The sequence below is a fragment of the Pollachius pollachius genome (assembly GCF_949987615.1).
Source record: "Pollachius pollachius genome assembly, chromosome: 1".
Lineage (NCBI taxonomy): Eukaryota > Metazoa > Chordata > Actinopteri > Gadiformes > Gadidae > Pollachius > Pollachius pollachius.
In genome coordinates this window covers 16,208,884-16,224,471 of record NC_136934.1, presented here as the reverse complement: position 1 = coordinate 16,224,471, position 15,588 = coordinate 16,208,884, and the positions used below count along the sequence as shown (strand labels likewise).

Sequence of the window (15,588 nt, the reverse complement as noted above, 5' to 3'; positions counted from 1 at the left end):
TACAACGCCCACTCCTGCACATTTGCAATTTTTAAGCGGGTCATTCTCACATTCTTTTGCTGCTCTCTAGTGTTTACCTTACACGTCTACATTGCTCAGTTACAAACCTAATATTACAAATTCACTCGCTTACCCTATTTCACTATTGTAAGCAGGTAAGAAAAACCATGGATGTATTATAATGAAATGCCTGTGAGTATCATACTACGAAGAATGCGTAGTCTTTTTCTTGGTTGTGCAGTAAAAAGTTGTATATTTTATGTATGGAATAAAAAATTGTACATCAAATATGATGATAGCGAGAATTTATTTCTCATGTTTCAATAAAGGATGCCTGTTATTCAGGTTTAGATTTGTGATCCGACTTCCTGTACATGTGACGCGAACGGAGGCAGTCGCTGAAAAGGAAGTCCCGTGCTGCGATTGGTCAAACGGGGACATTCTCCTACACGCGCTCAGGGTCTTCGTACCACAGCCGAACCGTCGCATCTGCCGCGTCTCCAGACGGGCCAACCAAGCGGTCGTACACAAAGCACTCCCATGCATAGCTGACGTTTGCGACCTAATTGAAGTCCCAGAGAAGATTTTCTTCAAGATATCATCATTCAAGCGAGGTAAGAAACCTCATTATAACCTACGCTGAGACACTTTAATTTGACTATCTGCTTCTTGAAGTCCGTTAAATCTTTGCTAAACACAACAGCCGCGTAGGCAATGACTGGGTCTCCTTATCGTCGTTGAAGAACAATGTCACCAACCTGTGATACAGCTTTTTCTATTTATTAATTTGCACAATGCGTACATGTTAACTGAAGGGCAACATAACGAAGTACACGATATAGATCCCTTAGCTGTAAGCTAGCGGCTCTTTGCTGGGTAGTCGCTGTAGCGTCTCCGTTTACTGTTCGGGTAGGCATGTCGCGGTGTATGGAACTATTACCGGTTATAGTTCCATACACCGCTCCAGTACTGCCTGCATACAACCCTCTACCTTGGTAGAATTCACTACGATCATGCATCACAGCATTGTTTATAGAGGTTCTCTAAACATCAAGCCATTATTTTGTAAAAATTAAGTATTTAACTGAGATGTCAGGTGGTGAATACACCTGCAACTAAAGAAACAAAGGTATACCACATGTGTTTGTATAGCTTTTAGTTTACCCATTAATTCGATTGAAAATTCAAAACCTTGCCTTTTGGTTTGATTTTGATAGCTATTGAATAAGTTGCCAGACCAGGCTAAACTGTGTCACATATCATTGTCTCTATTTAACCATTCTGCTTATTGATCTGAAATACAGTGTATTTTATGTGTTTTGATTGCCTTCCTTTTCCGTACGACTTTTTGGTCCTATATCTATTTATGAACCTGTAGCTTTGCTCTGACCTGTGTACTATGACCCTCTGCTTATCGGCTATAAAACATGAATCATGTGAAACTCAACAGTGATGTGCTCTCTGTAAGCTTAACAGAGGATGTAGGCCTTAATGAAAAAGGATTGGCCTTCTGTTTGCACATTTCCTTAGTGAAACCTTTAATTATATGATTACCATGAGGTTAAAATATTTTGATTATTGTTCTGAATATGGAAAGTTATGTATAGGTTTATGGCTGAATTCACGGTTGACGTATATTTGTGTGCTTGGAATGTAACAGTGGCCTTGGAGTTTGGCAGCCACCAACGTTTATTGCCTCTGGAACCGTAGCAAACAATAACTTTCAGTTTGAGTGAGTCACACTTCCTTAAGTCTGACTTTAGAGTTGATTGATGACTTGGTTGAAGTCACCAGGGTGTACGCCTTAATTTGCGTTTATATGTATGTTAGTGTTTTTGGCTTTCTAACTTACACTTATGATAAAAACAATAAGTAACATGAAGACCCCAACATACTGCCTGCCACTTGTTGTGTTTACAATTGCAATGGTCTCCTAGACAGCATTTAGCAACGCCTACAGGTATGTGCAGGTTCTGAGAAGCTACTAATAAGCCACGACAATTAGATACTTTCACGACAATTATTTTGTTGATGATTGCACTGATGCCCCATTAGTAATATGACCTACCAATTACAATCTGGGGTTTTGTTAAACTTTTATTGCAGCAATAAAGTAAGAAAGTGCTTGTATAGGTGATAATTGGAAGGGCGAAGGATTTTGAAGCCCCTTTGATGAATGATGTAGTGCTTAAATAGGAATGTTGACTGCGTGTCTGTTGTTGTTTTAAGTAGTGTTTCATCATTACCCAAATCTGTATCCACAGAAGCAGTGTGGTTAGGTCTCAATATGGCTGCCACTGCTACAAAAAGTGAATGTTATTTACACGGTATGATTATAGATATCATACAGAAGATTCTAAAGTTAAGAAATAAAAAGCTTGTTATATAAAAGCCTCATTGTTATTGTACTAAGACTATTGAATGGAGACATTTTTACTATACCCTCGCTTAATAATAAAATGGTAAAATGTGTCCCCCAGCAAACATCCCTTAGTTGGGGCTTTCAGATGTGTTGGGTTACTGCTCAGACACTCCCAGAAATTCAGGGTTGGACACTTTATTTCCCTGACACAAGTAGCTTATAGCTACAGTTTCATTTCCTCTCATATGTCACTATCAGCCTTCTCAAGCTAGCCTAATTCAAACCCAAATGTACACATTCTATCTGAACTTCTTGCCATGCCGCCCTGGTTTATTGTAGGTTATTTGAATGAACAGCTTTAATGAGTGTGTGAATGAATCCTGCAAAAACACAGAACTGATGAATGGTCTGATACATTACCATGACAAACTTAGACTGCTGTGATTGGCCTAGTTTTGCTTCTTACCAACCCACCACAGTATTTGCAGGAAACGGAAGCCCTTTGCTCAGAGGGTTCTCACTCCTGACATGCTGGCTACAATGAGGAAGGCCTTGCAAGGCTACCCCTGCTGTGCACAGCATTAAGGACCATTAATGAGTCGGCCAAGATTATGTTGTGTGTATAAATATACGTTGTATATTAAATACGTACCACCATATGTATGCAGTGCATTATAAGCCACCTCAAGTCAGAAACAGAAAGAGTTGTTTTGACATGGAACTTGAGCAAAATTAAGGTAGTTGCTGCGGTGCATTGGTGCAGAAAAAGGTTTTTAGAAAATGTTTGTTTGTGTAGTATTATGGGAGACAGTTTTGATACCATAGAAAGTAACCGAATCGTTTACCATTGTTGAGCACACAAACAATAACAACCGCTTGACAACCTCACTTTTCCTACCCAATTCCTGGAAACTATATTGGAGGAAGCCACACACTCTTTCCATAGACAGACTCTTCTGTACACTGGCCTACAATGAAATCTCTTGAATAGAATCTCTCTGCGTGTTACTTTGAAAGCAAGAAAAACATCTGTCTCTGCCTCTCATCTTTCTACTGGCCTTTACTGGGTCCTTACAGACTGGATTAGTACAATCTATTCTGGGCGTTGTTTTTTCAGGATTAGAAACTCTAAATTACTTGTCTCTTTGACTCTAGATAGCAGATTCTCAATTGCTTTCCTCACATGCAAGCCATCTGTGAATGCATTCTTTTATGTGACTCATTGTAGATGCTTTGGCCGTGTTTGCTTTGGCCATGGCCAACAACGGCCATGTTTTCCCTCTTTATTGTAGTATGCATATTGTTACAATGAGTGGGTCTTTTCATATTTCACTATGAACTAGTCCTAGTAAAGTGTTAATAAGTGCTTCTTCATGTGTCAACTCAAAAGGCTTATGACAACCAATCTTTTTATCCAAAACAACTGGAGGGATTTACCGATACTTCATACATAATAAATTTAGAAGCATATCAGGGTTAGGCATCTTGCTGAAGGAGGCCTTCAGGTTATTCTGCTTATTCTTATTATAACCTCTCCTTCTGTGTTGCTTTTTTGTCACGCTCTCTCACTCTCTCACTCTCTCTCAGAGTATCTCCACCACTTTGTCTGTAGGTGACTGTTCGCCATGTTGTCCAGGTTGAGGACATCGCTGCCCATCCGGCCGTGTGTCTCTGCGTGTCGATGGGCTCACACCAAGGACAAGGGCAAGCCCCTTATGCTCAACCCACGCACCAACAAGGTAAGCCGAGTGGGCCTGGGTTTCCATCAGGCGTTGTATAGGTTCAGGTGCATTGTGTTTGCTGTATTTAACATTGGGGCCCTCGTTTGTAAAAGGATTAGAATAGGTGGGACCAAAGCTGGTTGGGCTGGGCAACCTTGTGGTAGAACACACACTCACATACTTGCATACACCTACATACACTTACATCCACACTCTCAGAAACACACACACAAACACTCAAATACACGCAATAGTTATTACGAAACAAGTTAGTTAACCTGTTGTCCCTGCAGTATTATTGTGCTGAACCATTAGCGCGAGCTCCAGCCTGTCCTGCTCTTTGACGTAGTGCAACCAACCTTACTTCCCCCACTGTCCCACATTGTCACATGACTTGACCGCCCCCATCTTAAACCACGAGCCACACGAGTGGTCACTTGAAGATAGGGGAGTGGTCTGACAAGTCAACGTAAACAGGTTGCCTCCAGAAGTATACAGTTTTGTAGGAATGCAAAAGTCAAATCAAGGGTGGGAGGGGCTGTCATAGAAACCCTAAAATGTATAATTAGAATGCCCTTCAAGGCTCCAATCGGGTCCTCTACATCAGAGCTGTCGGTTCTGTGCCCTTATCGCCACTCCCAGGGCATTCTGTCCCTCTAGAGGTGACAATATTACCCAACTGCTAATAATAGCAGCACAGCTGAAGGCTTCAGGTCTGGTTTTGTTGGGGAGGATTTGACTCCTTTCAACAGAGGCCTGATCTTAATATGCAGGTTTCTGAAGTAAAGGCGGAGGTGCTGGGGGGGGTAAAAACAACAACAATAGGACTGTTGCAAATATTAATGCAAATTAATGCTGTCAAGTCAGGCATTTTGTCGATTAGAGCCTTTATTATTTCTAAGTGGATCCCAATTACACTCCAGCCTGTATCCACTTAAGGTTTGGTTAATGTGAAAAAAAATCATGTTTACAGAATAAACCTATTAATGGCCTGAAGATTAAAGTGTCATTAGAAGCTGAAGTTGTGCTTCATGTGGACACACTGTGGACGCTACATGCACAATAGCCATGTGAATAATGAGTTGGCTTTGTTGAAAAGTTTCGTCCACACACACTCACACGCACGCAAGCACTCCTGGTTACATATTTTGAAAGCAACTCTACCTTGCATTTCTTTGAATGAGAGAAAAAAATTGTAGCAATGAGCAGTTGGTTCTGCTTATAGTTTCCTTACAGAAACAAAGAATACAGCAGCATGATTGATTTGATTTGTGCCATCAACTAATGATGATAATTGGCTATCTAAAAAAAGGATGAAGGATATTTAAGAAGGGTGCCATGGCACGCTGCTTGGTCTAGTCGTCAGTGAAGTGCAGCAGCAAAGCACGTCATCAAAAGAAATATATTTATATAAGTGCGTAGAATTGGGTTACTCTAATGCCCCGGCCTCTCAATGACAGTCTCCTATTGTGTAACATCTCCATCTCGTGATTGCCACGAGATTGACCAAATACAATATCCTGTCTAGTATATCAGAGTCTTGTGTACAACAAATCTGCCACAGTCTTGATGATTTTGACCAGAACCTATAATAGGCCCATAACATAAGATTTGTTCAGTAGAACACAAATACTATAAACTGACATATTTAGTAGTTGCTATATGTTAGCAATCATTATGTTCTTTGGAAAAAGGGCAATGTCCTTAATCTTGTAGGTTTTAAAATGTTCTTTGATTGCTTTTTCACATTTAAGTTTCTTCTTACTACACAAACGGAATGGCGTTGTTGGAGTTTGAGCTGCAATGGATTGAAATGAGGCATCAGCATGACTCAGCAAAGGCTGAGTCTGTACCCCTCTCTCCCTTTACATTAACCCATAAAGAATACAATGAGACACAGACCCACACAGACACACGCGCACACACACACACACACACACACGCACACACACACACACACACACACACACACACACACACACACACACACAGATACACACGCACACAGAGACTCACACATACACACGCACACACACACGCCCAGAGACTCACAAATGCACGTGGGTTAAAGCGAGACTGTTATAACATCCACGTGTTGACTGGTCTAGCTCATATTTCACCCATGCCTGTACCATTTTACACATACACATACACACGCAAGCACACAGACACACACACACAAGCTCACGACATGCATGAACTTTAAATATGGCTTGCATCGTATGTCTTCGCCATCTTCCTTGCTCTCTCTTTGCCATGTTTTATACTCATCGTTGTATTATAGCACACATTTCCACTTCTCTTAGCCCTTTGTATGATACAACAATTCCTTTCTTACTGTTAACACCCCTGCCAAGCTCTGCTTCGGGGTTAAACAGCTTGTCCCAGGCTACGCTTCTACTTCAGATTTTCTCTTAATATATAGAGTGTGTCTATATTGGCCTTGTGACCCGGTTCCCAAAGGTTATGTGTCTATATTGGCCTGCTGACCGGGTTCCGGTCAACGGTGAAGACTACCTTAGGCATGTCATCGTTAATGTATAGAGGAAACATGAAAATGTATATTAATATATTTTGGTCTCTTATGTTGAATAAAACCCATGATTTATTTGAAAACATATATAAAATATATAGATATTTTGTAACATAAGGCTATTTTGCCCTATTTTACATACATTTTTGTGAGGTATTGGAATGCAGGAGTTACTATATTATCCACACTACATGCAGTTAAAAGATAAATTATTAATTATTGTTCATATTATTAATGTGTTCATATTCAAGTAAAGTAAAATATAAGCATTATTTTAAAACATCCAGCATTGCTTAAAGATCTTATTTATGACCTTATGACTCAAGGACAATTTGAGTTGCGAGCAAAGCAAGTGAGCTAATGTTCACAATGCTAGCTGACAAACGATGAATGTTGTGTGCAGTTCAAAAATCAAATTTAAATGAGGTTATTTTCTGTTGTCGATCGTAGTGCAGACAGGACGCTTCTCTTTTCCTAACCGTTCTCCGTCTCTGTGTGTCTCCTCCAGGGCATGGCTTTCTCCCTCCAGGAACGCCAGATTTTGGGCATTCAGGGTCTCCTCCCTCCCAAAGTGGAGACCCAGGACATTCAGGCCTTGCGCTTCCAGAATAACCTAAAGAAAATGTCGGATCCCCTGCAGAAGTAAGACGTCGCTTTCAAACCTCGCGAATGGGTGTTGTTTTATTCCAAAAAAAAAGCAAGGCCCAAAAGCACCAGGTCTAGGGGACTTCAAAAACATAAACCAGGTTCCCAGTTGATCAGTGTATCGTTAAAAGCCCAGTCCAGTTGTCAAACCAAACTTTTACCCTAAACCTTCATAATAACCCAGGGGGGACTTTCTCACAATGTCACTGAACAGGACCAACAGGCACGCACACGCACACTCACACTCAAATAGACATCTTTTTGTGCTTTTGTTGTCCCTGTAGCAGATACATTTTTACATTTTGTCACCGTTTCACAAATCATGAAACAGGGGTAGTCTATTTGAACACAAATGAGGGTACTTCCTTTAGTATTTCTAATCATTTTCATTCAAAACGTTCCTTTTTCAGTTCTTTCCTCCGACTTGTGCCTTTCCCCTCCTACCTCGTTCCGCCGTTTTGTTTCACACCTGCACTCATTGATCCCCGTCTTCTGCCTTTCCCCTCCTACCTCGTTCTGCCTTTTTGATTCCCACCTGCACTCATTGATCCCCGTCTTCTGCCTTTCCCCTCCTACCTCGTTCCGCCGTTTTGTTTGACACCTGCACTCATTGATCCCCTTCTTGGCTGCCGTCCGCAGGTACATCTATCTGATGGGCATCCAGGAGAGGAACGAGAGGTTGTTCTACCGAGTGCTGATGGAGGACATAGAGGAGCTCATGCCCATAGTGTACACGCCCACTGTGGGCCTGGCCTGCACGCAGTACGGACACATCTTCAGGAGACCCAAGTAAGACCCTAGGGGAGTCCCTTCAGGACCGGCAACACGCACGCATGTTTCCATGGAGACGGGTAACCCGGTTACCGGGAATCCATTTAAGGCCAGGTGAAATCGGTTGTAGCGCTGGCTACACTAGAGTAATTTGATAAGGGGTAAGCTCATTTGCACATAATAATTTATTATTATGATTTCTGTCCTTAAAGAGCAACAATGCATTTTGGCTGTTTATCCACTTTTCCTCAAATCATACAGGATTGTAACCGGGGGTTTACAAAGCCCCACAAAGAGATGATGTCATGATTTCTTTATACTGGATTTAATCAAAAATCAAAGCTGCTCAAATGAAAACCAAATAAAGGCATGACGGCTAACAACACTGCTGCCTCTTCCAACAGAGGCTTGTTCATCTCCATTCTGGATCGCGGACACGTCCGCTCCATTCTGGACAATTGGCCTGAGACCAACGTCGCCGTGAGTACATGAGCAGATGACCACATTATTGATTCCTTTTGATTGTTTTCTGTCATGGTGGAGTAATTGGTGTGTTCTCATCCCCTCCCTCCCCTGTGTGTGTGTGTGTGTGTGTAGGCAGTGGTGGTGACGGACGGAGAGCGTATCCTGGGCCTGGGGGACCTGGGGGTGTTTGGTATGGGGATCCCGGTGGGCAAGCTGTGCCTGTACACGGCCTGCGCCGGCATCAGGCCTGAGAGGTGTCTGCCCGTGGTGATCGACGTGGGCACGGACAACGAGGTGGGGACGGTACCCGGGGACGGTACCCGTTACGGACGGTGCAGGGAGGTTGATACCCACAGCGGGGAGGAGATGATATCATCCGCTGTTGCTATTTTTAAAACGAGCTGTACGCTACGCTCAAAACATGTGTTTATGGGGTTTCTCTATCAAAGTTGCTGTAGGTGAGATTTAACAGGTGTAAAGAGAGCAGAAGAGAACAATCAGAAAAACATTTTTTTTATTGCAAACCAATGCGTTACACGACGTCGCGGCCCGTGTCACATCTTCCCATGGCTAGTGGGAAGCCCGCACAGCACTGTCTTATTGGGCAGCCCTTACCGGACTTGATCCAACCCTTTCTACTTCAGACCTTGCTGCGGGACCCCTTCTACATGGGCCTGTACCAGAAGAGAGACCGCACGCAGGCCTACGAGGACCTGCTGGATGAGTTCATGGAGGCCGTGGTGGATAAATACGGCCAGGACACACTGATCCAGTTTGAGGACTTTGGGAACCACAATGCCTTCCGCCTGATGAGGAAATACAAGGAGAAGTACTGCACGTTCAACGATGACATCCAGGGTGAGCGTCTCTGCTGCTGAACACCGCGCCACCTAGTGGCCAACGTGAAGGCCCGCAAGACAAACCCACTACAAAAACTAACGTTGGGGATGCAATGTTGATACAGTGTCAACCTACCCCAAGCATACACATTTGTTCAGGATGATGTCTCTAATCACTTTTAATACCATCTAAGATTCGTCTTGGGAAGGAGAAAGTCAATATCCTTTTCCTTTTCCCCTGCATTAGCAGAGGCTGTTTAATCCTAATGTGTACGAATGGCTGAACGTTTGGCTCTATCCTGACAGGCACCGCAGCGGTGGCCCTGGCTGGTCTATTGGCAGCTCAAAGAGCCATCGGCAAACCTATCACAGAGCACCGGGTGCTGTTTCTGGGAGCTGGAGAGGTAGGCTATACATACACTGTGATTCGATACGGCTATCGGGATAGAAATCATTCATAGCATCTCTTGAATAAATGTACAAATGAGCCAGGTGCTGCTATCCTGAAAGTATTATGTGCATTTATTGTGGAAGTGTCACACAGTGATCTGTGTGTCAAGACATGTCACAAGGAGGGTTGGATACTCTAGACTAGAGACGCACACACACGCACACGCACACACACAGGCTTTGTGAAGATAACAATATGGGCAGTGTGCACCTATCACAATCACAGCCTCACATGCCGATTGCAATGACTCCCTAAGGCTTATGATGACCTGAGGCCAATCGGAAGGGCCGGTTAACCTGGTAGGATGAATCCCTGAGAAGGAAGTTAAAAGAAGGACCTCTCCTTCCAGTGTTTGCTAGGATCGCAGTTTACCACAGTTGCAAGCACAATTATTGGTTTAGAAATGGTGACAGCAGATAAACATCTTCACAAGGTGTGGACATTTCCAATCAACCTCTAATAGAGAAATACAGAATGAAATCCAGATTGTTGGTCCTTTTCAAATATCTTTACCTGCTAGATGTTCAACTTTTGGCTGTTGTTTGATCATTGTCTTCCGACGCTTGTCTCCACAGGCTGCCCTGGGCATCGCTAACCTGATTGTCATGGCGATGATGGAGAAAGGGCTGACTCAGGCTGAAGCCAGGGACAAAATCTGGATGTTTGACAAGCATGGATTATTAGTAAAGGTGTGTGTGTGTGTGGGTGTTTGAGTCCCTTATCTTCACCGTCCCTTATCAACATCTGGACACATATATGTGTGTGCTGAAATAAACGTAATTCAATTGATTTGAGGAAGCTAAAAGGAAATACGATTGTGTATCTGCACAATCTTCTGTCTATGTTTCAACTTATATCAGCTTACATCATGGCATACATGGTGGATAAGCAAAATGATGCTAAACTAATGGGTCTGTCTGAGTTGTTATTGAAACTCTACTCTGTGTGTCTGTGTCCGTGTCCAGGGCAGACCTCAGGAGACCGATGGCAACCAGGAAGCGTTTGTCCATGACAGCCCAGGGACGGTAAACGACTTCTTGGATGCTGTCAACACCCTCCAACCCACAGCCATCATAGGTACCACACTCCCTACCTCTCTGTGGCTATCTTAGCTACAACACTCCCATCCTCTGTGGCCATCATAGGTAACACACTCCCTACCTCTCTGTGGCTATCTTAGCTACAACACTCCCATCCTCTGTGGCCATCATAGGTACGACACTCCCTACCTCTCTGTGGCTATCTTAGCTACAACACTCCCATCCTCTGTGGCCATCATAGGTACCACACTCCCTACCTCTCTGTGGCTATCTTAGCTACAACACTCCCATCCTCTCTGGCCATCATAGCTACCACACTCCCTACCTCTCTGGCCATCATAGCTACCACACTCCCTACCTCTCTGGCCATCATAGCTACCACACTCCCTACCTCTCTGGCTATCATAGGTACCACACTCCCTACCTCTCTGGCTATCAAAGGTACCACACTCGCTACCTCTCTGGCCATCATAGCTACTATACTCCCTCCTTCTCTGACTATCATAGGTACCACACTCCCATCCTCTCTGCGGCCATCATAGCTACCACAGCAGCTCCCTCTGTGGCCATCATACGTACCACACTCCAATCCTCTGGCCATCATACGTACCACACTCCAATCCTCTGGCCATCATACATACCACACTCCCTATCTCTGGCAATCATAGGTACCACACTCCCATCCTCTCTGGCTACCATAGCTACCACACTCCCCTCCTCTCTGGCCATAATAGGTACCACACTCCCTACCTCTCTGGCTAACATAGCTACCACACTCCCCTCCTCTCTGTGGCCATCATTAGTACCACACTCCCCTCCTCTCTTTGGCCATCATTAGTACCACACTCCCCTCCTCTCTGTGGCCATCATTAGTACCACACTCCCCCTCCTCTCTGTGGCCATCATTAGTACCACACTCCCATCCTCTCTGCAGCTCATCGGTACCAGACTCCCATCCTCTGTGTCCGTGCACCGTACCAGAACACTGAATGGATGGTACTTGTCATAGTGGAAGGGATCCTTTTAAATTCTATAGTCCTGTCAAGGACTGGATCGAGATAATCTCAATTTCTTTCATCTTTTCTTTTGGATCATCTTATTCATGAATTATAAATGGTAACAAAGCAATGCTTTCCCAAATGCAAACCCGAGGCAACATATATTGTAGTAAATACTAGTTAAAGGATTTTTCCTTTTTAGCCATAAGCAATTAACTGACATTTAACTACTCAAAAACTTTAATTGCAGCCTCTAGTGCCGGCATAAAACTGAACTCATGCAGTTCTTGTAAAAGCAGAAGTTGGCGATGTAAACAGAAAACTTCCTGTATTCCTCCTCCTCCTCCTCCTCCTCCTCCTCTTCCTCCTCCCCCAGGTGTGTCGGGAGCGGGGCGGCTGTTCACTCATGATGTCATCAAAGCCATGGGTACCCTGAACGAGCGACCAATCATCTTCGCCCTGAGTAACCCCACCACCAAAGCAGAGTGCACTGCGGAGGACGCCTACACGCTCACCAACGTATGACTCACCTCTCCTCCTTTTCTCCTTGTGGAGCAGACTTTACTTTTAAGTTAGCCGAGTTGTTTGTAAAGTGGGTGTGCACTAAAAATTCCTGCCTACTCCTGGATGTGTTTCGGTGCTTTTTCTGACCAACTAGCCATGACTATTATCATTCTTGTGTATATTGATTAAATCCTTGTTTGCGTCCCTCTGTAGGGAAGATGTCTGTTTGCTAGTGGGAGTCCCTTTGAGGCGGTGACCCTGAACGATCGAGTGTACATCCCAGGACAGGGAAACAACGCCTACATCTTCCCAGGTGGGGCGTGGGAAAGTTATTTTCCATTTAAAGTGCACGGTTTATGAAGAACACTTATTCGTACAACAAGCATGTTGTACAAATCAAATCACTTAAATTATGTTGTTGATTAACGGAGTCCCTCTATCTTTGTAAATACAATTTCTCTGTTTGCTGCCATTAGAAAACATATTGATTGGCTGCATGTAAATACAGACACAATGTGTCACCGACTAAAAATGTATTCATACAAACAGGTGATGGCTAGCTGATCTTTTGGCTCAATCCATGTGTTTCAGGAGTTGCCCTGGCGGTGATTCTGAGTGGCGTAAGGCATATCAGTGATACAGTGTTCCTGGAAGCTGCCAAGGTACTACGGTTTTCGCTGAACTGTTGAGCCGCCATTGATCAATTGCTTTTAATTTATTTATACTAAAATAACACGAAACACCAAGAGTACTTTACCTTTAATTTAGAGTATTTTATGTAATTTTTGTGTGTCTTAAGCATTTTATTTAAATGTGAAAAAGTAAAATACTATATCAATTATTATTTGAGGTGGGTAACAGCTGTGGTTTCAGTATTATCTAAGTCTGTTTCTATGGGACAACTCGGCTTCACACCAGTAGTGGCATCTTGAAGGGTTTTAACAGAAGGCTGAGTGGTTCAACACTGTGTTTGACCTTCCTCTTAGACCCTGGCAGAGCAGGTGTCTGATAACGAGCTGCAGGAGGGGAGACTCTACCCACCTCTCTCCGAAATCAGAGAGGTGTCTCTCCAGATGGCTGTTAAGGTAAGCGCTCCTGGGACCCCAATCTCTTGGATTCTATCATTACTACCAGTAAATAGGGACAATAGTTGGATAGAGTTTAGTTTTTGACTAGCACATAGTGTTAAGGGCATGTGTGTGTGTGACGTGTATCCTTTTTCCTCTCTGTTGCAGCTAATTTTAGCTTATGTTATAACTATTTAGTCGTTCAGCAGATTCACATAAGAGACTCATAGTGAATTAGTGATGCATGTCATTCAAGGAGCAGGTGGTTGGGGTAAGGGCATCTTTTTGGGCTGGGAGTAGAACACCTTAACCCCTGTTCTCCTGTCTGATGGTGACGGCTCATCTCTGGCCTACAGGTGGTGGAGTATGTGTACGCTAACGGCATGGCGTTCCGCTACCCCGAACCCGTGGACAAGGAAGCCTTCGTACGAGCCACCGTCTGGGACACAAACTACGACTCCTTCCTGCCCGACATCTACGAGTGGGAGGGCGTCGACTTCAACCCCAAGAAGGACTGAACGGAAGAGGCCAACACACGACCCTGAGCGCGGCCCATCACGCCCTCACACGTCCTCACACGTCCTCACACACTCGCCCTGCTCTGCTCTCCTTTCACCTCAGATCCTGGATCACAGTGGGAATCAAAAGGCAGTTGACGTTATTTGACATAACCTTCTCAATTGCCATCTTTGAACATTAGATATTTTACTATTATAGATTTGTTTTAGATTGGCAAGCTCATTAGGTTTTGGAAAACGTTATATATTTTTTGAAAAAGATTAAGCCCCATGGAACCAATGCTTTGATCCGACCACAGTTAGTTTTTGATGGTCCAGATGAGAAACTCCGCTGGGGGCGAGGAGTTGCTATTGGCAGAGAAAGAGTGTAAAAGGATTTGTTTGAGGATATTCGGGACCCAGAGATAAAATTGACCTTTTTGTTTGTGGGGGGGGGACACTATTTTCAGGGACAAATAATGAACAAATAGACACTCCGTTGAGATAACTCCAAATGAAAAGCCAACATCCCCTCCTTGCTGCAAAAGGGATTTCAGTACAATGCATTGTTTTATTGTTGTTTCTCCGAATGTTGTTCTACAGTGTTGTTTTTTTTGTCTTGAATGTCAACCCTTGTTTTAGCATTGTTCTATGTTAGTTATGTAATCTCTCCTTTATTCATAATGTTCAACTATATGTGTTACAAACACTCCTTGTGTAGGTTCTGGTAAAGAGTGCAGCTAAATGGATAACGCATAAAGTATAATAAAAATGTATTTTAAACGTTTTGGATGACATTTATGTTCTGAATATGAAAACTATTTTCAGGGACAGATAATGGACGCTTGAAATGAATTGACGAAATCTTCTTGAACGTCAACTTGTTTTGGTATTCTTGTGTGTTTATTATGTAATCCCTCCTTGTTCATAATGTTCAACTATATGTGTTACAAACACTCCTTGAGTAGGTTGCGGAGTGTGAATGCAGCTAAATGGAAATATATATAGATGTATATACACAAACATGCATACACTATCCAAGTGGAAAATCCACAAACTAAAAATAAAATGTATTTTAAACGTTATGGATGACATTTATGTTCTGAATATGAAAACTTGAAGGTTCACTAAGATGTATTTGCTAATAGTTAAGCTTATATCTTAGTTAATCGTCTCATTAGCTTTTGTATATGGAGTGTATTTGCATATCAATGCAATATTCCCGGCTCGCCAGTGATGACGCTCCCGCTTACGCGTGTTCCCGACAGCGACCGTTCATGTGCACTCGGGGAAACAGCCGGTTGGGAACATAAAAGTTCTTCAGCGCAGGGTTTTTTTATCCGATAAAAACCAGTCAGAACTTAGTTGGATCAGTTTCAAGTTTGCATGCCTTTATTTCCTTGATGCCTATCACGTACTATCCTTTTGCTTTTAATTATGAGAAGCACATACAGTATTGCCACTCACTATATGGAAGGCAAGCCCTTGTCTAGAGCTGGTTTACCAATACACAACGTTTAAACTGAGCAAAGTCATGCCAACAGTCGTTACAACTTCAATCAATTTTCACCGTGTATGACGCCTGGACCTATTATAGAAGATATGACGCGTGGGTGGGATGACGTCGCGTCGCCCCGCATCGGTCTGTCTGCACGTCGCCTGTAGATTACGTCACAGCAACGTGATTGGTTATCT

At 43.3% G+C, this 15,588-nt stretch overlaps 1 protein-coding gene across 1 annotated transcript; it reads left to right on the top strand.

Annotated features, from left to right (window-relative positions):
• The first annotated feature begins 448 nt into the window (after positions 1-448).
• On the top strand, positions 449-14,680 carry me2 (malic enzyme 2, NAD(+)-dependent, mitochondrial). The gene is made up of 15 exons (XM_079749122.1): positions 449-614; positions 3,950-4,101; positions 7,125-7,258; positions 7,901-8,050; positions 8,437-8,512; positions 8,630-8,791; positions 9,142-9,355; positions 9,643-9,740; positions 10,363-10,476; positions 10,753-10,864; positions 12,202-12,344; positions 12,543-12,642; positions 12,921-12,991; positions 13,316-13,414; positions 13,753-14,680. The coding sequence occupies exons 2-15, from the start codon at positions 3,988-3,990 to the stop codon at positions 13,912-13,914; spliced, it is 1,749 nt and encodes a 582-aa protein (XP_079605248.1). The 5' UTR covers positions 449-614; positions 3,950-3,987; the 3' UTR covers positions 13,915-14,680.
• The last annotated feature ends 908 nt before the right edge of the window (positions 14,681-15,588 follow it).

Bases quoted from the DNA above. Each gene is read 5' to 3' on its own strand.
- me2 (XM_079749122.1), top strand. From the start codon at position 3,988: ATGTTGTCCAGGTTGAGGACATCGCTGCCCATCCGGCCGTGTGTCTCT. The intron at 10,477-10,752 runs GTGTGTGTGTGT...GTCCGTGTCCAG, and splicing joins AGCATGGATTATTAGTAAAG to GGCAGACCTCAGGAGACCGA. The intron at 12,345-12,542 runs GTATGACTCACC...GTCCCTCTGTAG, and splicing joins ACGCCTACACGCTCACCAAC to GGAAGATGTCTGTTTGCTAG.